We start from the raw sequence: 26118 nt of genomic DNA, 5'->3' as shown, positions 1-26118 counted from the left end.
TAAGGAGATATTACCTATCCCCAGTGAGAATAACCCACATCACAAAGTTTCAAATCTGCAGATGCTGGCATGGATGTAGAGAGAAGGGAACACTTGTACACTGCTGGAAGTGCAAACTAATCACAACCTTTTTTGGAAAGAAGTATGGAGAATCCTCACAAAGAACTCAAATTAGACCTCCCATTTCATCCTCCAATCCCATTACTAGGTATCTGCCCAGAAGAAAAAAAAATCCTTTTATCATAAGGACATTTGCACTAGACTATTTATCACAGCTCAATTTATAATCACCAAATTGTAGAAACAACCTAAATGCCCATCAATCCAGGAATGGATTAATAAACTGTGGTATATGTATACCATGGAATACTATTCAGCCATTAAAAGAGATGGAGACTTTGTATCTTTTGTGTTAACCTGAGTGAAAGTGGAACACATTCTTCTTCTTAGAGAGCATCACAAGAATGGAAAAGCGAGAATCCGTTGTACTGAATTCTAATATTAAGGCAGTAGATGATCTAATATAAGGTAGGGGGTAGGGGAATGAGGGAGCAGAGAGGGGAGGGAGGTTGAGGGGTTAAGATGTATGGCACATCTCTTGGGGGCGGAATGCAATTATAAGAGGGACTTTACCTAACAAATGCAATCAGCATAACCTAATTCTTTGTATCTTCAATGAATCCCAAACAATAAAAAAAGTATGTCCTTTAGATAATCAAAGTGTTATATACTGACATTGCTTAATTAGTATGTTACATACAATCTTTTTTTTTTTTTGAAGACAGAGTAGCTGTTTCCCTGAGTAGAGTGCCATGGCATCATAGCTCACCCTCCAACTTAGGCTCAAGCGATCCTCTTGCCTCAGTTTTTTCTATTTTTAGTAGAGACGGGGTCTCACTCTTGCTCAGGCTAGTCTTGAACTCACCCAGCCATATAACCTGGGTCCTAGCATTCTGGGAGGCCTAGGCTGATGGATCGCCTGAGCTCAGGAGTCAAGACCAGCCTGATCAAGAGGAAAGCCATGTCTCTAAAAAATAGTCAGGTATTGTGGTGGGTGCCTATAGTCCCAGCTACTAGGAATGCAGAGGCCAGAGGGTTGCTTGTGCCCAGGAGTTTGAGGTTGCTGTGAACTAAGATGCCACGGCAGTCTCCTCAGGGCAGCAGAGTGAGACTCTGTCTCAAAATAAAAAACAAAAACAGAAAGTCATATATTGTTCTAAAATGATTTCCTGTGGGGAAGTCTAGAAGGTATTGAAACTTACTTGATTCTGTTAGAATGTTCAAAAAACTTGTCTATTTCTGTTTTGTTTTTTTTTTTTTGCTACAGTCTCTGAGGAAAATAAATATTATATTATTATGAGACAAACATTTTAATTTATTATGTTAGGTGGTTGCATAATATAAACCTCTGGTGTTTAAGGAAAATCAATGTATTGAAGCTTAGGTTCATTTTCACAAACGTGCCAATCAGCAGTATTGCTCTGCAAGAAACTGTAGACATAAGTATATTATTATTAGTGCACTGAAGCTCTTGTTAGGTAATTTATTATGATGATAAAGTTCTTTTTCATGAAGTAAATTATTTCAGTATAAAATATAACTTATTCAAATAAAGTCTTAATGACTCCTATTTTATACCCCTTCTCATTCTGCTGTACTTTTTTCTCTTTACTGTCTTCCACGTGCATTTTGTTAGTAATAAATCTTTCAAAATTTACCCCTCAGATCCATTTGTAGGCACACAAGAGTTAGTACTAATTTCCAACTTTCAGATTTCTAACTTTTTATTCTTTATGATCTATGAAAACAATGTTCATTAATTTACTTTCTTTTTGTAGGCAAGCCAAGACAGATATGAGAATTGCAGTAGCAAAAGTGGAAGAGTTAACTAAAGCAACTGAAGATCTTCAGGAACAGATGCAAAAGAAGGTATTTTTCATTTCTAAGACAATTGAATGCCTCTTTCTTGGTTTTATATATATTTTATTGTCAATTCATTTTGGATTATATGTTAAAGAGGGTTATTAAGGTTGAATTATTCATTTTATTGCCTCTAAATATAAAATATGAAAGCAAGAAGCTAAATTATAATATAATTTAATAGAAACAACTTGTTTAAAAAAATTGTTTCTGGGCGGCACCTGTGACTCAAAGGAGTAGGGCACCGGCCCCATATACCGGAGGTGGGGGGTACAAACCTGGCCCCAGCCAAAAACTGAAAAAAAAAAAAAAAATTATTTCCATTCCTTTTAGCCTAATTTATTAAACATCATAATCATCCTTAAGCACATCATCATTTAAAAGCAAATTAATTCAAGATCAAGTTTTTTTTGTTTTTTTTTTTTGAGATAGAGTCTCACTGTGTCACCCTCTATAGAGTGCTGTGGCATCACAACAACTCACAGCAACTTCCAACGCTTGGGCTTAAGCGATTCTCTTGCCTCAGCCTCCTAAGTAGCTAAGACTACAGGCACCTGCCACAATGCCCGGCTATTTTTTGTTGCAGTTGTCATTGTTTGTTTAGCAGGCCCAGGCTAGGTTTGAACCTGCCACCCTCTGTGTATGTGGCTGGCACTGTAACCACTGTTCTATGGGTGCTGAGTCAAGATCCAGTTTTTATTATTGGTTATGTGTAGGTAGAAGAGAGGCACTTAATACTGCATTTTATGTTATTTATGAAAATATTTTTTGACATAATAGAGTCTGGTTCTTTTTAAATGTAAAAGAGAAATTTAAGGAAGATGTCAGGGAAAGGCCAGACTTTAGATTTAGATGGATGTATTTATTGAATTTCTAATAATGGTAAATTCGTGAAAGTATTATAAGAACTCTTCCATAGATAACCATTTTAAAACTTGGATACATTTTTTAAGATATTGGAAAGCACTGAAAACCAGAAAGAAGTAAAAGAGATAAGGATTATTAGTTTTTGGTATTCTGACTTGATGGTTCTCTGAACTCCCACAGCTATAGCTTCAGAAAACAACAGCTTTATGTGAATTTAATGTAAACTAAATCAAAGTTGAGGACTAGAAAATCATTTGGAAATTCAAAGAAGTACTAGCAGTAAAAGAATCACATAAAAAATGAGAGCCAAATTCTGAATATAAATTCTTACCAAATCCATGCCTGTCAACAAAACTACATGTGGGAGTAGAGAAAGGAACCCAGAGAACACAGTGAAGAAACAGACAGAAACAGGAGAGAAATCTGCTCTAGTAAGAAAGATACAGAACTAGTTATTTGTTTGCTGCTATTTATAATTGAGCACATGCCAGAAAAGTATACAACACAAGCAACAGAATACTGAAGACTTATTGTTTGAAGTATCAGAGGACAGAGCCCAAAGCTTCAAGAGCAGCATGATATTACAGGGGAATCTCTGGGAATAAGGAAACCACAAAGAGTGTGAACCTTACCTCTACCCAAATGTTGACTGATCCTCAAATTGTGTAGGCACAAGGGAATTCTCTAGGGACCTAGCTATGAATGCAATATGGAAAACAATAAGCACAAGGAGATACGCTCCTTCATACTGCAGGAGAAAGAAATTTCAAACTTCTAATCCAAACAAGATAGTTGCCTACTTCAATTTTTTTTTAAAAGCCATCATCTTCAAAACAACAAAACAGAATCCAGAGTAACTGCAATGTACTATCTATATTATCCAGTTTTCAACCAAAACTACTAGATGGAAACTACTTGTGAGCAGCTGTTTGGAGGAGGCAGTCAACAGAAACTGACTCTCAGTAGATCCAGTTGTTAGCTTTAGCAAGCAGAGGCTTCAAATCAGCTATCATTTTCAAGGAACTTTTTAAAAATCTATTTTTAAACTAGAGTAAAATAAAATCATAATGAAGAAATAGAGAATTGTATTTGAGAACTAGAAATTTATTTATTTATTTTTTGAGATGAGGTCTTACTATGTTGCCCTCAGTAGAATGCTGTGGCATCACAGCTCATAGCAACCTCAAACTCTTGGGCTTAAGCGATTCTCTTGCCTCAGCCTCCCAAGTAGCTGGGACTGTAGGCACCCACCACAATGCCCAACTATATTTTTGGTTGCAGTTGTCATTGTTGTTTAGCAGGCCCGGGCCAGGCTCGAACCTGGCAGTCTTGGTCTATGTGGCTGGTGCCCTACTCACTGAGCTATAAGCGCCGAGCCAAGAACTAGAAATTTTTAAAAGTAGGAATTCTAGACCTTAAAAATACAGCAACTGAAATAAAAATTATACTAGACGAACTAAGAAATAGATTGGAAAAGACAGAAAAAATAATCAGTGAACTTGAAACAGATAAATAGAAATATCCCTTTCCAAAGAAAAGAGAATTTAAAAGATAGAAAAAATATGACCAATTTCTGAGAGACCTGTAGAACAATGTAAGTGTAATTGGAATTGCAGAAGGGAGGCATAGGGAAGTAGAAAAAAGTATTTAAAAAAATAGTGGTTGAAAACTTCCTAAATCTGTCTTTGGCCTTACCACCCTGAACGCACCTGATTTTGTCTAAAAACTTCCTAAATTTGGTGAAAAACATTAATCGTAGCAAACTCCAAGTAGAATAAATACAAAATTACTTTTAGATGCACCATGATGATCCTGACAATCAGTTATAAAGAGAGTACTTGAAACTAACAACAGAAAAATAATCTGAACAGGAAAACAATAAGATTAATGACCCACTTCTCAGGAAACTGCAGAAGCAGAAAACACTGGAATAATATATTGAAATGGTAAAAAAAAAAATGCTCACCAGCTCAGCCCCTGTGGCTCAAGCAGCTAAGGCGCCAGCCACACACACCTGAGCTGGCGGGTTCAAATCCAGCCTGGACCCGCCAAATAACAATGACGGCTGCAACCAAAAAAAAATAGTCAGGTGTTGTGGCAGGTGCCTATAGTCTCAGCTACTTGGGAGGCTGAGGCAGGAGACTCGCTTGAGCCCAGGAGTTGGAGGTTGCTGTGAGCTGGGATGCCACGGCACTCTACCCAGGGCCACAGTTTGAGGCTTTGTCTAAAAAAAAAAAAAAAAAAATGCTCACCAAGAATTTTATATTCAGAAACTGTATTTCAAAAATGAAGGCATTACATTTCAAGTAAAAAATGAGAGAATTTGTCCCCAGCAGACCTGTATTTCAAAAAAATTCTGATGGAAATTCTTTAGGCTGAAAAGAAATGACACCAGATGGCAATTCAGATATAGGAAGATATTAAAAGCAACAGAAATGATAATTATGAAATAACATATGTACATATTTTTCTTTTAATATCTTTAAAAGACATGATTGCTTATAGAAGAACCTATAATGCTAGATTTGATGGATTTGTAAAGTATTCAAATATAATATACAACAACAGTGGCACTAAGAACTGGGATAGTTCATAGAAATACACTGTCGAAAGATTCCAATGTTTTCTCTGAATTAATTAAATATTAATTCTGAATTAATTAAGATAAAGATTCTTATTATAGTTTCTACAGCAATCACTAAAAAAAATTAAAGCAATATAGCTAGAAGGAATATAGGAATTTAAATGGCAGCATTAAACAGGCAGTTGTACAAGCCTGTTGTCCCAGCTATTCAGGAGGCTGAGGAAGGAGGATCTCTTATTCTCAGGACCTCAAGATCAGCCTGGGCAACATAGTGTGAACCTATCTTGAAAAAAATTTAAAATGGTGTAATACAGCAGCACCCTAGCTCAGTGAGTAGGGCACTGGCCACATACACTGAGACTGGAAGGTTCCAACCCAGCCCAGGCCAGCTAAAACAACAATGACAACTGCAACAACAACAGCAAAGAAAATAGCTAGGTATTGTGGCAGGCACCTGTAGTCCCAGCTACTTGGGAGGCTGAGGCAAGAGAATGGCTTAAGCCCAAGAGTCTGAGGTTGCTGTGAGCTGTGACACCACGGCCCTCTACCAAGGGTGACATAGTGAGACTCTGTCTCAAGAAAAAATGAATAAATAAAAAATAAAATAAAAAGGGTATTATAAAGAACATTTGTTAACACAAAATAAGGCAGGAAAAGATGAAGAAGAAATTTTTTTAGAAATATGATACAAATAAAATCTGTTCATGTATTTCAAGCCATTACACTGTATCAAAGGAGACCCTGTGATTACCTTGCTAGACAATGAGAAGTAGGATAACATAGTTAAGAAGCATGTTCTAAATTTACACTATCTGCATAGAAATCCCTCTCTTGTTTTGTTAGCCTTACACTATATAAAATTTAATAGTTTGAAATATTGTCAGAAATCTATGTGCATTAACTATCTTGATTATTGTTTGTCTAATATAGGATTAATATTGAAGTCTCCCTTTTTATTATACAAATGATTTGTTTCCAACGTCATACGCTTCTTTAAACTTACATATTAGAATTCCAGCAGCATAACAACTTTATAGCATGAACTATTTTTCTTTTTTATGTTATATGATGGTTTTTTGAATTTTCACATACTCAAAGTTAGCTTCTATTTTTTTTATTTTCTAGGAGGAGGATATGATGTCTGCCCAAGGAAGAGAGGAAGCATCAGATAGGCGCGTACAGCAATTACAAACTAGTATAAAACAATTAGAAACAAGGTAAATTGAAATACATCTAGCCTTTGGATATGCTTCAAAATATTACACAATAGAGTTTCAGTTTATGATATATACTACAATGTATATTTTATAAGTACTAAATCAAAACTATGATCATAGGTTTAAATTTTATAGACATTATTTATTAAAAATTATTTTAATAGCTTGTTACACTTTGAACATATATTTAAAGATAATTTGTTTAATACAAGCTTTTTGGACCCTTTACTAAGTATATTAATTTATAATCATAAATTTGGAAGCAAACATTTGATCCAAATTTAGTCTAGGACTTTTTTGGAATGGAATAAAACTTTTGATAATCATGGCTTTTGTGTTAATACTGCAGCACAAAGCCCACCTTTATTTTTATTTCTCTTGAGGTCACCCCACAGATTTTGGAGTGAACCTGGTTTCTTCAGAAATCTAACGTCTTTCTTCTGAAGAACAGTTAAAATGCCAGACACAGTGACTCATGCCTGTAATTCTAATACATTAGGCAGCTGAGGTGGGAGAATTGCTTGAGGTCAGGAGTTCGAGACCAGCCTAAGCAACAAAGAGAGATGCCATCTCTATAAAAAATAGAAAAATACCCAGGAGTGATGGTAATCCCAGTTACTCAGGAGTCTGAGGCAGGAGGATCATATGAGCCCAGGCGTTTGAGGTTGGTGTTGAGCTATGATCATGCCAGTGCCTTCATGCCCGGGTAACAAAGCAATACTCTATCTCAAAAAAAAAAAGTTAAAATCAATAGTGTCAGAGGAAATTTGCTACTATCTCAACTTCTCTGTAATACTATTCTCTTACAGATAATGCAGTTACTGTAAAAATAAACCATTGAAACAAGTCAAACAAAAGTGAAGAATATTATTTTTAAAAATTGTTTTTTGAGAATCATGAACCATAAACCTTGTAAGAATAATTAGCTCCAAGAGCTGACTGCATCTTGCACACAATAGGCATATTTCAGGGAAGTCTGTAGTCTGGGCTAAAATAGGATATATGTGTGTATATGTGTTTGAGAGCTTGAAAGGGAATAATATGAAAGTAATTGAAAAATAGAATTTAATTAAAATTTTCTTTCCTTTCAAGATTTAGTTGGGGCTCTTAGTAAGGGGCTCTTTAGTACTGTGAAAGATCAAATATACCAGATAGTTTAGGGGATGATTTTATTCAAGCTATTGCAGTATGAAGAATGTCCATTAGTGAGGAATATTTCAAAGAAAAGGAAGGGGCCTGAGGTTTTATATAGGCAGACTATCAAGTGAGGCATGCGTGAGTCTTATAGGAGTCATGAGGAAGGATGGAGGTGCATCTTATGGAATATTTGAGGGCAGAGTTGTTTTTTTGCTGTTAATTCTTTTCTGGAACACAAAAGAATTAGGGGAGGTTAGAAAACAAGGGTGGAGTTTTTAGCCATCTCTGTTTTCCTGGGAGCACAGGACTCAGGTAAAGTCCAATGTTATCAATACAAAGGAAGAACAGAAGCCAGGTATAACAGATGCATTTTACCACTAATGTCTGTTCTCAAGGTTTGAGGCAAATATATGGGTGGACCGACAGCTTAGTACCATGGGTTAGCTGTGGAAAAGAACAAAATGATACATAAGGAATGTGCAGACTATTCCATAACATAATGGCAGACTAAATATTCTGGTAAAACCCTCATCATCATCAACATCTTGATGATAAATTGCAATAAACATATTTTTTATAAGTTGAATGTTTTTATAAGTTAGGCTGCTCAGAATTTCCACAGGTTAAATTTAAGCACAACTTAATCACAATTACCAAAAGCATGAGAAAAGCCACTCCATTGGCAGGAGGAGTATTTGGATGTGGGTAGTATGAGAGAGAGTGTATAGAATGATTCTTTTTCTACCACTTAGAATAAAGAAGTACCTAAACATAACAAAAGTATGAAATATGTCTTACCAGAAAATATCAGAATAATGCTACTTTAAACAAATTAATATGAGTTGAGCATAGAATTGGCAAATAGAGCAATAAAACATGATAATCCATAAGTAAATTTTGATATTTGCATATTTGGGGGATGATAACAAGAGTATTTCAATTCATTAGATACTAATGGTATACAACTGGCCATCAATCTGGAACTTATATTGGATTCCTCTCTTATACCATATTCAGAAGTAAATTCTAGATGGATTAAAGATTTAAAGGTAAAAATATAAAGTCATAGCAATCTTTTGAGGAAATCTAGGAGACTACATTAATAATCTATGGATGAAGACCATCTTTATAAAAACTAAAATAAAAAAAAAATTGAAAAAAATAATCAAGTTTAGCTGTATCAAATTGTTAGTGTGGTAAAAATTCCCAAAATGGAGTCAATAGGCAACAACAGGAAGCAATAGATTTGGAAAAACATCTGCAAGCGTGAAGGGCAGAAGAGGGTAAATAACTATAATACTCAGAGTTCTTATAAAGGGACGAGTAAGGTAAACAACTGATCAGGAAATAGGTGTAGAGGAGATGAAGAGGAAACTCAAAAAGCAAACTCCGTGTAAGAGTTTATACTTAAACTCTGTAGTGTCAGGCAAATGTAGATTAACAGTCAAATGAAGTTATATCCCTCAGGCTTTCTATGGGATATTATTGAATGAGACAAGCAAATACAGAAAAGAGTTTATACAATGTTTTAATTTTTATGACACAAAAAAGTTCTATGAATAGCTATATATATACTATGTCTGTGTATTTATTTGTATTCATTTGTATGTATGTGTATATATATGTCTATACACGTGTGTGTGTGTGTGTGTGTGTGTGTGTGTGAGATTATATGAACATGGAGAAAAATATTTACAGATATACATTATTGTATCTAAATTAACATCTATTGCCTGGGTAGAGAGTAGGAAAGGGGAGCGAAGCAAAAAAGAAAAAGGAAAAAAAAAAAAGAAAGAAAGACCATATAAACATATAAACAACTTATTCCTTAAGGATTTGCTTATAACATTGTCATGTAAGTATGTAATACAGTGTGACATCATACAAAGTGTAACACAATTAGAGTCAGAATATCAGCCTCAGTCTCAACCCCCTGCTCATTAGCTATATGACCTCAATCAAATGCTTTACCTCTCTAAGTATGTCTGTTCTTTAAAATGGAGATAAGAAAACTATGGTGAGGATCAAATGAAATAGTACATGCAAAAAGTTACTTGTCCTGTATAAGACCTATAAAATACCTGTCCTATAATAGTTGCTCAGTAAATAGCTTATTTTTCGTCTTCCCTTTAAAAATATTTAACTTTCACAACATGATGATTAATTTCTAGATTATGTGTGGAAATCCAAGAGGCCAACCAATTAAGAACAGAAAAAACACATCTGGAAAAACATACCAGAGACCTACAAGCAACGTGTAATGAATTAGAAAATGAGAAATTTGAGGCTATTACAAGAGCCCGAAATAGCATGCAACTCTTAGAAGAAGCTAACCTTCAAAAAAATCAGGTAAAAAATCTTGTAATCATGTTTAGGAATGAAATGTTAAACATTCCCCCATGTAAACTAATAGTAAAGGAATTAATAGTGGCAGAATAAATGCATAAAAATGAAATTGTTATTCTCTCCAGTACTAGACATGTTGTTTTCTTACATGATAAATCTAAATATCATAAAATATGGTAAAATGTCAATCCTCTTCCAAAACTAAGATATAAACATCAGATTTTCTTATGTTCCCAGTACTTGTCATCTCCCATATCATCTCCTATAATCTCATACTTTTAAAAAATCTATTATAGTATTTTACACAGTATACTCTATATTCTATTCAACTGAATCAGGTGAATCTTATATCTTTATTTCCTCTTCATCATCTATACAATTACTCTACTAAAGCAGAACCTCAATTGACTTTAAAAGTTTATTAACTGGAGTCTTCATGTCACTGTTCTTTTTTTTATTAAAGTCCTTTTTAATGCATGAATGTCACTGTTCTTTCATTTAGCCCTCTAATAATTGTGATTCCTATGGTATATCACACTGTATTTTTGTCTTGGTCAACTTCAATATGAGCAGCATATAGTTTTTAAGTTACAAAATAGATTTGTTTTTAATGTTGCTGCCTCTCTTATATAAAACTCATTAATTCATTATTTCATTTATCAACAATCATTGAATAACTAGTGTATGCAGAGTACTATGCTGGGAAATGTGAAGGGTACAAAGGAAATACTTTGTTTTATTTATGTTTCCTTGCTACATGGTAGAGGATTTTCCAAGAGAACTACTTAAAACAGAGCATGCTATAAGTTGAATGTTAAGATACTAATATGAAATAAAAAAAGAAGTTACCTAAATTAGAACTATGGGAAAGCTAAGATGCTTATCATGCCTTTCAGCTAATAATTCTATCTATGATCAGAATACTACCTTTTAGAATAACCATAGACAAGATATACTTGAGAATTATTCTAAACATCTAAGTTAGCTAGAAAAAACGAAGGACAGGCAAAATTGTTTATCTGTACCCTCGGAAGCCTAGTTGTACAAACACTCTTAACAAGTCATTAAAAATGAACATTTTCTGGCCAGGTACGGTGACTCAGACCTGTAATCCTAGCACTCTGAGAGGCCAAGTTGGGTGGATTGCTTGAACTCAGGAGCTCAAGACCAGCCTGACCAAGATCTGGGACCTTGTGTCTAGTAAAAATAGAAAAAAAAAAATATTCAGGCATTAACTAGCTAGGCATTGTGGCAGGCGCCTATAGTCCCAACTACTTGGGAGGCTGAGGCAAAGAGGATTGATTGCTTGAGCCTAGGAGTTTGAGGTTGTTGTGAGCTAGTATGAGACCACAGCACTTTACCCAGGGTAACTCACTGAGACTTTTGTCCCCCCAAAAATAAATAAATAAAATAAAAAATAAACGTCTTGTGTAGGATATAATGGACAACCTATCTCTCAAATCTTCTCACTCAAATCCTGAGTTAACAGACCCTCACAAAGTATGGAAGCTATCTATAGCTATAATACATACAGCCCTGTGTTAAGCTCCCCCTGGACTCATGCTAATAGCTAAAAGGTTCTTCAGTTACTTGTTCAAAGTTAAGAGTTCTCTCAACCAATCACACAAATAAGCAGGAACCACAGCATAGCAGAGTTTCCTTTCCTCACTGACCTGTTCTCCCCATCACGATCATTAACATCAGAACAGCTGTTACGTTTCCCTAGTTTAGTTATTTAAACTGGAGGAGATTTATTTTAAAATAATTCGGCCAGGTGCTATGGTACCACCTGTACTCCCAGCACCTTGGGAGGCTCTGGAAGGAGAATTACTTGAGGCCAGGAGTTAGAGACAAGCCTGGGCAACATAACGTGACACTGTCTCTACAGAAAAGTTTTAAAATGTTTGAAATTTTTAAAAAGTAAATTAAAGGACGGCGCCTGTGGCTCAGTCGGTAAGGCGCCGGCCCCATATGCCAAGGGTGGCGGGTTCAAACCCGGCCCCAGCCAAACTGCAACCAAAAAATAGCCGGGCGTTGTGGCGGGCGCCTGTAGTCCCAGCTACTCGGGAGGCTGAGGCAGGAGAATCGCTTAAGCCCAGGAGTTGGAGGTTGCTGTGAGCTGTGTGATGCCACGGCACTCTACCGAGGGCCATAAAGTGAGACTCTGTCTCTACAAAAAAAAAAAAAAAAGAGTAAAATTAAAAATTTAAAGATTAGCTGGGCATGGTGACTCATACATGTAGTCTTTGCCACTTGGGAGGCTGAAATGGGAGGATTGCTTGAGTGCAGGAGTTCAAGGATATAATGAGCTATGATTGCACCACTGCACTCCAGCCTGGGTGAGAGAGCAAGACTAGGTCTTATTTAAAAAATTTTTAAAAACAAAGAAGATGGCTGATTGATTTTAAAAGGCACTTAATCTGGTCTAAGTAAAGTTGTGAGCCCAGAAACATGTTTGAATTAGGGATATAAATTTGGGGTTGTCAGTGCATAAATGATACTTAAAACTGAGATTTGGGCTAGGTACGGTGGCTCACACCTATAATCCTAGCATTCTGGGATGCTGAGGCAAGAGGATCACTTGAGTTTAAGAGTTCAAGACCAGCCTGAGCAAGATCAGAACCCTATCTCTACTAAAAAAAAAAACTAGAAAAATGAGCTGGGCCTTGTCTTGGGCTCCTGTAGTCCCAGTTACTTGGAAGGCTGAGGCATGAGGATCACTTGAACCCAGGAATTTAAGGTTGCTGTGAGCTAGGCTAACCCCATGACACTCTAGCCTGGGCAACCTGTCTCAAAAACAAACAAACAAACAGAAAACCCATGAGATTTGATTAGCCCACCAAGGGAAGGACAAATAGAGAGGAGGACCAAGAATTGATCTTGGGTAGTACAGGATTAATGGGTTCAGGAGAAAAAGAAAAAGACAGGATTAATGGGTTCAGGGTTTAGCAATGCAGACTGAAAAGGAACGATCAGTGAGGTAGAAGGAAAATCAATACTGAGACATGCTTAATACCAAATAAAGTAAAACTAGGAGAAGAAAGTGATCAATTTTCTCAAATGGTGCTAATAAGTAAGATAACTAACTACATGATCTCAATATGGAGATCATGGTGAGAAAAAACATGATTAGAGGGAGTGTAAGAAAAAAAAGGAAGGAAAAGTGTCAGTCAATAAGTTTTAGAGTTTTGCTCCACAGGGAAGCAAAGAAATAGAGTGTGACTGACAAAAGGACTAGGATTATGGCAATAGATTTTAGTAAGAGATGAAAATTATTGGACAGAAACATATCAAAGAGACAAAATCAGCAGTGTCTGTAATCGTGAAGATGTGAGGTAATGAGGGACATAATTTGACTAATACCAAATAATGGAAAGAAAGGGAAATCCAAGAGATTTTTCCAAGGATATAATACTAGATTTAATGACATACTTTATATGGGGACTTGAAGGAGAAGGAAAATTCAAAAATTGTTCTAAGATTTCCAACTGTTGAGATCAGAAGAGTGATAGAAAAACTGGCTGAGGGTCAGGCATGGTGGCTCACGCCTATAATCTCAGCACTCTGGGAAGCCGAGGCAGGTAGATCATGTAAGCTCAGGAGTTGAAGACCAGCCTGAGCAAGAGTGTGACCCCGTTTATAAAAAAAAATTGCCAGGCATTGTGACAGGTTCCTATAGTCCCAGCTACTTGGGAGGCTGAGGCAAGAGGATCACTTGAGCCCAGGAGTTTGAGGTTGCTGTGAGTTATGACTCCATGGCATAGCACAACATTCTACCAAGTGTAACAAAGTTTGAGACTCTGTCTAAAATTAAAAGAAAAGGAAGGAAGGAAGGAAGGGAAGGAAGGGAAGGAAGAGAAGGAAAGAAAGAAACACTGGCTGAAATAGATACCAAAGAAAAAGAACAAGTTTGTCATTAGGACAGGGACTGGTAAGAAGGTTAGGGGAAATAAATACCATACATGATTCATGCAGGTTCGTTCAGTGGAGAGGTCCCAGAAGTTGAGAATAAGATGCTTACTTTAAAGAAAGTGACAAGTGGCTTCTGGACACAGTTGCCCATGCCTATAATCCCAGTGGTAGGGGAGACCTAGTCAGGATTGCTTAAGGCCAAGAATTTGATACTATCCTGGAAAACAAAACAAGACCCTGTTACTTCAAAAATATGAAAAAAATTAGCTAGGTGCTATGGGCACACACCTGCAGGAGGCTGGGGTGGGAGGATGGCTTGAGACCTAGAGTTCCAGGCTGCAGTAAGCTGTGATTGGGCCAGTATACTCCAGCCTAGGCAACAAAATAAGATCTTTTCTCTAAAAAAAAAAAAAGAAGAAGAAGAAGAAAAATGGCTAGTTTACCCATTATTATCTTTACTAATATTACCTATAACATGAAATGATTCTTTTCTGAAGGCTCTGCTTGAGGAGAAGCAAAAAGAAGAATATATAAGGAAGATGAAAGAAACAGTTTCTCGGATTTTGCAAGAAGCTGCTGTAAGAACCAGGAAAGAAGTAAGGGGTTTTAAATTATATTTAAAATTCAGAATTTCAATGTATACAATTATGATTTAATTAAAAATAAATAAATAAAATAAAATTCAGAATTTAAGTAACAACTAAAGGCTAAATACTACCTAAATACTTTAAAATTAAAATATTTGTCTACATATTCATAAAGATTATACGTGAAATTGTTAACATAACTAGTTAAAAACTAAAGGAAGCAGGGTGGTGTCCATGGCTCAGTGGCTAGGGCACCGGCCACATACAGTGAGGCTGGCGGGTTCGAAACCAGCCTGGGCCAGCTAGACAATAATGACAACTGCAACCAAAAAATAGCCAGGCATTGTGGAAGGCGGTTGTGGTTCCAGCTGCTTAGGAGGCTGAGGCAGGAGAACCGCTTGGGCCCAGGAGTTTGAGGTTGCTGTGAGCTGTAACACCATGGCACTCTACCGAGGGCAACAAAGTAAGACTCTGTCTCAAAAAAAAAAAAAAACTAAAGGAATTGACTAAAGGTTTCTTTCCTTTAAAATGACCTCCTAGGGCCAGCATGGTGAATTACTAGCACTCTGGGAGGCCAACATGGGTGGATTGTCTGAGTTCAAGAGTTTAAGACCAGCCTCACCAGGAGCAAAACCCCATCTCTAAAACTAGACCAGCATCGTGGTGGGCACCTGTAGTCTTAGCTACTCGGGAGGCTGAGGCAAGAGGATCACTTGAGTCCAAGAGTTTGAGGTTGCTATGAACTATGATGTCATGGCACTCTACCCAGGGCAACAACTTGAGACTCTGTCTCCAAAAGTAAATTAAATAAAATAAATAAATTAATTAATTAATTAAAAAAATGAGCTCCTATTGGATAGTAGGATATACTATATAGTCTTCTGCTGGATAAAATATTTTCTTTTACTTATTTTTTTTGTGGACAGTATTATATGTTCCCTTGTTGGATTCTAGTTTTAAATTGGTTATTAAAAGCTACATCAGCATGCTAGATAGAAAGGGGAGAGGAGAGCAGGGAAGAAAGGAAGGAGGGAAGGGTAGGGAGGGAAAGAAAGAAAGAAACAATAATTTATCAGTTAAAAAAATATATAAAGTTAACATGTTTGCCTTCTCCCAAGCAACTAAGTCGTAGGGTTTTCATTCCTAAAAAGCCACTGTATACCATTTCTTCCTGTAAAAAAGTATGTCTTAGAAATCTTTTACTTTATCACTATCTAACTGAAATTAGATAATTTCTGAAGATAAAATTTTTAATTTGAGGCAGAGTAGTCTAAAGTAAAGCCTGGGCTTTTGTCTTTTTTTTTTTTTTGCACACATATCTGATATTGTGTGTTGTTATATATGTAAGTACCTTCAGGCTTTCTTGTACATTCATAATAACATAAACCAGTAACACAGTTTTGACAGTTTGTCTAGTTTGGGTTAATTTTTGGATACATTTTTCACAACCTTCATCATGTCTTACACCTAAGATTAAAGAAGGAAGGGGGGAAAATCCAAAGCAAAGAATTAGTAATCAGTCCCACCCCTCTGCTGCTCATCCTCAAGCTTCTGCCGCGCATGGACCAGCTTCTGGTATGTGACTAGGGCAGGGCCATCGTCTGCTTTTTTGTTCTTAATCTTCTAGAACCTTTCTACAGGAACTCTGTCTTTTTCATGAGGTTGAGAGTACTTATAACTTGGGACCATAGTCTAAAATATTCTTGATGACATATTTTTAAAATAAATATTAATGAACTTTTTGTCTTTTGATGATAAAACTGTTTTATCAAATTATTCATGATATGAGCATTCCTCCAATTGTATTTTCTAATCCTAAAATAAATTCACATTGATTTTAAGCTTGAGGTGAGTTTGCATTTTGCATGAAGGTTTAGATAATCTCAATGTAGACTCGGTACCCATAGCTCAGTGAGTAGGGTGTGAGCCGCATACACCGAGGCTGGTGGGTTCAAGCCTGTCCCGGGCCTGCTAAACAAGAATGACAACTGCAACCAAAAAAATAGCTGGGTGTTGTGTTGGACGCCTGTAGTCCCAGCTACTCGGGAGGCTGAGTTAAGATAATCGCTTAAGCCTAAGAGTTTGAGGTTGCTGTGAGCTCTGGACACCACAGCACTCTACTGAGGGTGACATAATGAAACTCTGTTTCAAAAATAAATAAATAAATAATCTCAGTGTAATTTTTTTGAGTGTTTTGATCTCTATATTCATTCTAAACATCTCTACTGAATATTCAGAGACTTCCACAAATCTTGTTATTTCCCTATCTAAAGACATAGTCATCAGATGTCCGAAGCTCAACGTATATGAAGCTGAGCTTGCTCTTGTCTTGCTCTTGCAAGCTGAGCTTGCTCTTGTCAAATCTTTTCTCCCTGATGTGTTCCTGTTGATTTCCTTATACCTGGTCTTTCCCTGCTATTACAGCTATTCACCCAAGATGTATTTGTTGAGCACTTTCTACGTGCCAAACATTTTGCTGGGTCTTTGCCTTCTCTGACTTCCATACAGTTGCAAGTTTTGTTAAGTAAACTTCATTATTATTAAAAGTAATACATACTCATTGTAAAAAGAAATGGAAAATATGTATGTAAAAGTGTGTAAAAGAAAATTAAAATCACAAATCCAATATCCAGGGATAACCACTACTTTTAGCATTATCCTTTGAATTTTCATTTAATCCCACAGTATCCATGGCCTATCCTTTAGCTATGTCCTTCAACTATGTAGAATTAAGTTGTTTAATTGAGAATAACTCTACAGCTACCAATTTTTATTGACTAAAGTAAATGTGATGAATAAATTGTCATAAATTTCTGTACTGACTATAAAATTAAATAAAAATAAGATAATAGCTTATTTCTTTAAAATATAAAAATTACTTCTTTCTCAGATATCTCTCAAATAAATAAAATGTGGAGGGGTTTACTTCTGATTTTAAATTATGTCTAGTGCCATCATTGGGTTTTTCTATTCCTCTTTTTTGTTAATTTACCTTGCTATTTGATTTATAATCCTTACTATTTATTAAATTATAGAAGAAAATGTTTATAGGAAGAAAATGAAGTTATGATGAGAGAAGGACATGAGCCCCTAGGTGGACTTGGGAGCTCCAAACACAGTAAACCACCTCACAAACATGTATTTGCTCACATAACAAAGATTTCCATTTTGTTTCATGAGATACCAGCTCTATCTAGAAAATTTCTTGTGACCTTGGGAGCATAGAAGTTTGCTGATGATAGACCATCAGTATCAATAGTTCTACGCAGTCTTTTAAAAAACCTTGAATAGTTTAGTTCATTTGAATTTGCCAACATTACTGTGAATGTATTTCAGAATTCATACCCTACAATTGTATTTATTGTCATAAACCCTTAGGTTAGCAGCATCATCCCTAAATACTAAAAAGAATATTTATAGAAAGTATGTGAGAAATAGATGTGACTAGGCTCATAAGAATGAAAATTTTTATTTTATAGGAAGATTTCTAACTTAATTTCTATGCCTCAGTTTTCCTCCTCTATAATGAGAAATATAACTACATCACTGGATTATTGTGAGAATTCATGAGATAATGCATGTGAAGCACTCTGAACCATACCTAACACACATTAATTCTCAGTAAATGCTAGCTGTGATTATTACTGACACATAAATAGAATAGATTGGGCCTTACTATAATTTTACAAGGAAAAGTATGCATCAAATTATAACCTAAAATAGAGCTAAAATGGACCTGTACATATGTTTAGCCTTCAAAAAGATAACTCATCCAGGCATGGTAGCTCAAGCCTGTAATCCCAGCATTCTGGGATACCATGGCCACTGAATTGCTTGAGCACAGGAGTTCTAGACCAGGATGAGCAAGAGTGGGACCCCATCTCTAAAAAGTAGCCAGACTGTGGCGGGTGCCTGTAGTCGCAGCTACTTGGGAGTTTGAGGCAAGAGGATCACTTGAGCCCAAGAGTTTGAAGTTGCTGTGAGCTGTGACACCAAAGCACTCTACCAACGGTGACAAAGTAAGACTCTGTCTCAAACAAAAGAGAAAAGATAACTCATATTAACTAACCAAATAAAGTACACAGCAATGTTATAAATATCCTAAAGAAGATTTACATTATGTTTTAGAAATACTCCATTTTATGAGATACTAGAAAATTCTCAAAGACCTTTGGATCACAAAAGTTTACTGATGATATATCATTGGCATCGGTGTTTTTTTTTTTTTTTTTTTTGTAGAGACAGAGTTTCACTTTATGGCCCTCGGTAGAGTGCCATGGCATCACACAACTCACAGCAACCTCCAACTCCTGGGCTTAAGCGATTCTCTTGCCTCAGACTCCCGAGTAGCTGGGACTACAGGCGCCCGCCACAACACCCAGCTATTTTTTTGTTGCAGTTTGGCCGGGCCGGGTTTGAACCCGCCACCCTCGGTATATGGGGCCGGCGCCTTACTGACTGAGTTTTTTTTTTTTTTTTTTTTTTTTATTGTGCCTCTGAGTTATAACTCAGAGTGTATCTTTACACACTGGGCTTAAAAGACTCATGGCTTTTGTTTTAATATTGCACTTCTTAAACCCAGCTATCACAAGCATTAGTATTCTTCACAGTCCTTTTTAAAAACATAAATGGTGGCTTGGTGCCCATAGCTCAGTGGTTACAGTGCCGCCCACATATACCAGGGCTGGCAGGTTCAAACCCAGCCCAGGCCTGCTAAACAACAATGACAACTGCAACAAAAATATAGCCTGGCATTGTGGTGAGCACCTGTAGTCCTAGCTCCTTGGGAGGCTGAGGCAAGAGAATCGCTTAAGTCCAAGAGTTTGAGGTTGCTGTGAACTGTGAGGCCACGGCATTCTATCAAGGGTGACATAGTAAGACTCTGTCTCAAAAAAACAAAACATAAATGGTTACTAGAAAAAAATACTGTCATTGGAGCCATCCTTATGAGTTGTGACTAATTCTTCAAAATATATAAATTGTACCAATTCCGAAGATATTTAAATGTTAATTCAAATAAGGGGGTTTTGAAACTAATTTACTTAGTACTGGGATGATATATGCATTATAAAAATATTCTTCTAATTATAAGACAAAAGTACTTTAGAAGTTATTAAATAATTACATTTTCAGCACGTGATTCTGGTTTTCTCTTAACTCGCTTTATGGCAGCATCTCTCAAAATGTTATTCAAGGAGTCCGCAGGATGACATGTACTTTTATAATTATAAGACATTGTTTGCATTTCCCTCACATGTTCTCCCAAATGTGCAGTGTTGTTTTCCGTGGGCTGCATGAAATGTGACAACAGGTTGAAACAGAAGCAGGTATAAGAATCCAGCTATCTTCTATTCAGCCAGACATTAAGGAGATTTGCAAAATTACAAAATAATGTCAAGTGCCATCATTGGGTTTTTCTATTCTCAAAACCTTTTAATTTTGTAGAATATATTAATTTCTCTTAAAAATATATTATTTAACAGGTAATGATTTTAATTGTTTTAAATGAGATGAGTAAGTAAATGTTTTTAAATTTTCTCACCTTTCTAATATGATAAAATTGATAGGAAGAATTTATTGTAGATAAAATCTATTTTTACAGTATAAAAGGATCCCGAGATCAAAAGGACGTTCCTTTAGATAGAGTATCCTCTGTGTTCTCCTTCCACTCTCATGACAAACTCTTGGCTCTTTAATATATTGTATGCTTATTTATCTTTGATGTTCTGATTTAGTTTTTTATCACTATTATTATCCTAAATATTTTTATCAGGTGTTGATTATTTTTATTCTAGACTTAAATAATCTCTAAATGTCTTAATTTACAGATTACAAACACAAAAAAGCAATATAATGTACAGATTTCTCGATTATCAGAAGAACTGTCAGCCCTTCAAATGGTATGTCAGAAAACTATATTGACATTTTCCTCACTATTATTTTAAAGGTTAAGGTATATTTTATTCAAAAGATACTAAATCAGGATCCAGACTCTGTGCTAGGAAAATGTGAAAGTACAGAAAGACTTGTTTTGTGCTCTGGTGTAGCTTATGGTCAATCACATTTTACTGTAATGACCTGTCTTTGACAGAGGGTACAATTGAAGCACCCCACTGCAGCTCCTCACATAGTCTGGGTTCCTCTTAGAGACCAGGGAGAAAGAGAGAGACAGTATGTATGCCCATGGGAAGGAAAAAACACAGGAAAGCTTTCAAAAGAAAAGTACCATGATCATATCAATGTATACAGTTATGATTTAATAAAAAAAATAAAATAAAATAAAAAAAAGAAAAGTACTAAAGGATGAATAAACAAAGAGGGGAGAGAAAAAGAGTACTTGTGTGGCTGGAGATGGGATTAGAAATACTAATTTAACTTCAAGATTTGATTTAATGAAATTTAATAACCTGGCTTGTAGGAAAATAGAAGTACAAAATTTTTTAGGAATTGAGAAAATATTTACAACTTAACAAAATCTCATCTCTTCTGAATACCTATGTTACATTTAATCTCACAAAATTTAGGAATGAATTATGTCTTGTAATAAGTATTATACATTAGTGTATTTTGAGCATATACACACATTCCATGAAAATCTTATTTCTCGAATTAGATTGTAAACATCTCAAAGTAGAAGAATCTTATACCTTCCTATATTTTCTCCATTGCCTAGTATAGTATTTTGCACAGTATAAATAAATATTTATTAACTCAATGATATTCTAACACTTTGAAATAGGGATCACATCTTTTTCATGTTCTACAAACTATGTATTGTACATGATGGGACCTTTACAATAAGTCCAAATGTAATAGGACAAATCGCAGTATAATTTTTTATTTGTTTATTTAATAACAGTTACAATCTATTGGGAGAGGGTGGTCAGGGACATGCAAAAACAAATCGTCCCTAACCCCCAATTGGTATCCAATGTCAGTGTCACTTTTTCTTAATGATGTGGGAACATTTAGTAAAATTAATGAGATGCAATGACTAATGGCCAAATTAGTCATGTATAATTCTTTGTTGTTATACAATTTTGCTCTCTTTTCTGTCATCCCATTATTTTGCTTTCAAGGGCTGATTAACTTTCGAAAGATTCACATCTTTGTGGAAGAAGGGTTACAGGGCCCTACCCCAGTCCAAGATCATTTAACAGATTGTAAACTCTGCAAGGGCAAGACATCTGTTGTTGGTTTTTTGTTTTGTTTTTTTTCCTCAAAGGAACAAAGACTGGCTATGACCTACAGAGATTTTTTTCAAATAATTGTTAGGTATATAACAACCAGAATTATATTAAACTCACTTTGAAGTTAAAAAAGAAAAAGACAATTTCAGTTTATTACCCCAAACAATCTTCTTTTATCCTCTATATTAAAGTAATTCTACTTGATAACTAAGTGATTTTTCTAAACATGTATGATATCTGATGTCACATTGAGACTGTAGGAAAAAACTGTACTACTGTCTAATTGAAAAGTATTTGAAATATATATGTTAGAAATATATTCAAAGAAATCATTTAGCTACTTTAAAAAGCAAATTTTCTCAGAAAATCTGGGCTAGAGTTTCAAGCGTAATAACCTCATGCCTGGTACTGTTTTCTAATGTTAAGTAGCAATTTTACTATCTATACAATTACTATACTATAGTAATATGTTATAGTCTATTACTATACTATCTTGCAATGCTGTTACTTACACTGTTAAATACAGGAAGGAAGTTAAACATTCTTTAAACTAAAATTGTTATGCAGAAAAGAGAAAAGTTTGTTTTTAGGTTAGCGTGCAGATTTTTTAACAGATTAAGAAAAGGCCAGACCCAAGCCCATACCTCCTTTTGTAGAACAGTGCATACTGAATAGCCTTTGCTTTCTCCAGAAAGTTATACAAAGTTGGACAATTGAGTTCACAAACTCATCCTAGAAAAAAAAAGTGTTACATATATACCTTGTTGCTGAATATCACTATAGTCACCTTTGAAGTACTCCTGTTGGAAAGCTATGCAGCAACACCTTTCAAAGTACTTTTATTTTCTTTTTCTTTTTCTTTCTTTCTTTTTTTTTTTTTTTTTTTTTGTTTTTGGTAGAGGAAGAGTCTCACTTTATCCCCCTCAGCAGAATGTCGTTGCATCACACAACTCACAGCAACCTCCAACTCCTGGGCCTAGGCGATTCTCCTGCCTCAGTCTCCCGAGTAGCTGGGACCACAGGAGCCCACCACAATGCCTGGATTTTTTTTGTTGCAGTTTGGCTAGGGCCAAGTTCAAACCCACCACCTTCAGTATATGGGGCCAGAGCCCCACCCACTGAGCCACAGGTACCGCCCCCAAAGTACTTTTCAAAGTACTTTTTCTAGGATGCGTTCATAAATGGCCAACCTCATATTTTCTCTTGAGAATACTCAAGGTTTTATTGTGCCACGGAGTAGATTGCCATTCATCTTTAGCAAATAAGGAAGAAGATTAATTATAAAATATATAAATTTATAGAAATAAAAGGAAATATTCATTATGGTCTTTTCTTTGGTTCATGAAATTTTTCAAAGTCTATTTTTGAATGTCTAAATACATAGGTATATAGACTATCTTTTTTTTTAAGACAGAGTCTCAAGCTATCGCCCTCAGTAGAGTGCTATGGTGTCACAGCTCACAGCAACCTCAAACTCTTGGACTGAAGCTATTTTCTTGCCTCAGCCTTCCAAGTAGCTGGGAATACAGGCACCTGCCACACGTCCAGCTATTTTTTTTTTGGTTGTTGTTGTTGCAGTTGTCAGTATTATTTAGCAGGCCCAGGCTGGGCTCAAACCCTCCAGCCTCAGTGTATGTGTCCAGCACCCTACTCACTGAGCTACAGGTGCTGAGCCTAAACTATCTTCTTATTATTGACTTCTCATTTGGTTATGTAGGGACCACAGATCATGGCCTATATGATACTGGTTCTTAATAATTGTTGTGACTTCCTTTATAGGATATGATTTGAAAATACTCCACATATGAATACTTGAAAAAAAATCTTTTTGTCATGTTTTCCCCTAAAGGGAGCCATGTCAGTGGTGATTAGCAAACATCTTTAAAAATCTTTTAATAGCAATTTTTAATGTTTGTTTTAGTAGCATAGTGCATTTCTAATAGCATTAATATGACGGTTTTCTATAAAGTTTTCAACATTTCTGTCTCATTTTATCTTCTTTGCCCCAGATTTATCCAAGTATTCTTTTAACCATCATTATTTGTCAACAAAATAGTGGATTGGGTGGAAAGGGATATGTACATGCTTGCCAGACCCTGAAGTCTGATTCAACTTTGTTATTAGCATACATATTAAAAATCACCTGGGAAGAGGTATGAACATAGGTAAAATTCTAAATTTAGCACTATGAAAACTAAAATTCTAAATTTAGCACTATGAAAACTATCTTTTCATTGATAAACAACTTAGTATATGACTGTATGGAACATTAAAGCTACATTTCTTATGCACCAAGTGTTCTATTTTAATAAAAGATATTAAATTTAAATTTGTTATCTGATTTATAGCATAAGATTAAAGATCTTCATTATAATCAGAGGTGATTAATTTTTAGTGACAATTTATAAGCTTACTGTAAATTTTAAAAACATAATGAAGTATACTTTTTCTATAAAATTAAATCATGAGAAAGATAATTAAATATCATTAGTAGTTTTCCATTAGCAAAGCTGTTTGTCCAAAGTATCATTCACAATTGTTCGGAAATAACCCTACCACTTTGGACAGCTGAGGTGAATAGATTACTTGAGCTCAGGAGTTATAGACCAGCCTGAGCAAGAGCGAGACCATGTCTCTACTAAAAGTAGAAAAGAAAAAAGAAAGTTAGCTAGGTGTTGTGGTGGGCACCTATAGTCCCAGCTATTTGAGAGGCTAAGGCAAGAGGATCACTTGAACCTAAGAGTTTGAGGTTGCTATAAGCTATAATGCTACGACACTCTACCCATAGTGACAGAGTAAGACTTGTTCTCAAAAAAAAAAAAATTCTCCAAGAAGAAAAGAAAAGAACCATACTCATTCTACAAAATAAATATATAAATAAAAATAAATGATTGTTAAGAAACAATAATTATAATGATTCTTTTGTTTTAGTCTCAATTAGCAAAATGTAAAATTTTGTTATCTAATTGATATGTTTGCTAAATTTATCTATTAAAACCTTTTGAGCAGAAATGTTTTGTGTTTATGCTAATAAAACATTTTTAGTATTTCCACTCACTGTTTGTTAGTTTTGTAATGAAAAAATTAGCAAAAATTAGCTGTTTTAAATTTTGTGCACACATTTGTGTTTTAGACCATAGGTTGTCCCTAAGGGTTTTTTGCCACTATCCAGTTTTATGTTACCTTTTCAAAATATTTGCTAAGAGTATATGAAAAAATAAATAAATAAAATAACTATAATGTAGGAAAGGGCTTCTGTGCATTTACTTTTATTCTCCTTGAAATCCCCCAACTTCTGTCTCCCACCTAGTTTGTGTAATTAGCACTCATTGGCATCCCATAGCTGGAGGCAATTTCTGAAATCTTTGAAGATTGAATTTTATTATTTTGGATTTTTCTAATCAATATGACTGTACTATGTTGATAAGTAACTACAATATAAATATTTCAAATTGTATATAAACCAATACATTGTACCCCACGATTGCATTAATGTACACAAGCTATGATTTAATAAAAATAAATAAATAAATAAATAACACACAAAAAAATTCCCATTATGAACAAATCATTTTATTTTCTTAAGGTTTTATAAAAATGTACTTGTGTCTGACTTGACTTTATAGGAATGTGCTGAGAAACAAGGCCAAATGGAAAGAACCATTAAGGAAAAAAAAGCAGTAGAAGAAGAACTAGAAAAGGTAAAAAGACAAAGGAAATATCATTCCCTAAAACCCAGCTGCTAATATTCAACATTACTGTTTGATTCCATCACACTGTCTACTAGCAATCTTTTTATTTATTAGTATTTTCCAGGTGAATGCTTTTATTTTCTTGAATTATATTCAGAGTCTGCAATTAAATACTGCTACTGTCTGGATACTTTTCTTTCAAATAGTGGCCATATTCTTTGAACTGTGCTCTTAACAGTATTAAGTTTATAAAGGTAGCTGTATTGCTTGCATAGCCTCATCCCAATAGTAAATTTCATTTTAACTTTCTTTTCTTTTTTAATTTTATGTATTGGTCACCTATAAATATAAGAAATACCTATGACTAGAAAATTATAACATTGCTTTTAACTTTTAAAAGTCGATTTTCATTTCATAGTTAGAAAAATTTTTACCTCAGTCTATTTGAGAAAAAGTATTAAAAGTCCATGGTTAGCTCAGCATCCACAGCACAGTGGTTACAGTGTCAGCCACATACACCAAAGCTGGCAGGTTCGAACCCAGCCTGGGCCAGCTAAAAACAACAATGACAACTGCAACAAAAAAAATAGCCAGGCATTGTGGTAGGCGCCTGTAGTCCCGGCTACTTGGAAGGCTGAGGCAAGAGAATCGCTTAAGCCCAAGAGT

The 26118-nt window shown here is 35.2% G+C and overlaps 1 protein-coding gene and 1 non-coding gene across 6 annotated transcripts in view; one reads left to right on the top strand and one right to left on the bottom strand.

Annotated features, from left to right (window-relative positions):
• SCLT1 (sodium channel and clathrin linker 1) overlaps positions 1–26118 on the top strand; it is a 183401-nt gene that overhangs the window by 76200 nt on the left and 81083 nt on the right. For 4 of the 5 annotated variants that reach the window (XR_008377638.1, XR_008377652.1, XR_008377655.1 and 1 more), the window contains exons 10-15: positions 1839–1929; positions 6497–6588; positions 9897–10074; positions 14481–14579; positions 20399–20470; positions 25387–25461. Coding sequence is in view for 2 of the 5 variants with exons in the window: in XM_053580187.1 (XP_053436162.1) it covers positions 1839–1929; positions 6497–6588; positions 9897–10074; positions 14481–14579; positions 20399–20470; positions 25387–25461 (607 nt within the window). In the remaining 3 variants the exon portion in view is untranslated. The remainder of the gene's footprint in view (positions 1–1838; positions 1930–6496; positions 6589–9896; positions 10075–14480; positions 14580–20398; positions 20471–25386; positions 25462–26118) is intronic. The other variant, XM_053580284.1, reaches the window with a different exon arrangement.
• LOC128593323 (small Cajal body-specific RNA 1) lies at positions 19057–19238 on the bottom strand. The gene has a single exon (XR_008382325.1). It is a non-coding gene; the product is annotated as a small Cajal body-specific RNA 1 (non-coding RNA).

Source organism: Nycticebus coucang, chromosome 1 (assembly GCF_027406575.1).
Source record: "Nycticebus coucang isolate mNycCou1 chromosome 1, mNycCou1.pri, whole genome shotgun sequence".
Taxonomy (NCBI): Eukaryota; Metazoa; Chordata; class Mammalia; order Primates; family Lorisidae; genus Nycticebus; species Nycticebus coucang.
The sequence above is the reverse complement of the archived record's forward strand: the minus strand, read 5'-3'. Positions and strand labels throughout refer to the sequence as shown.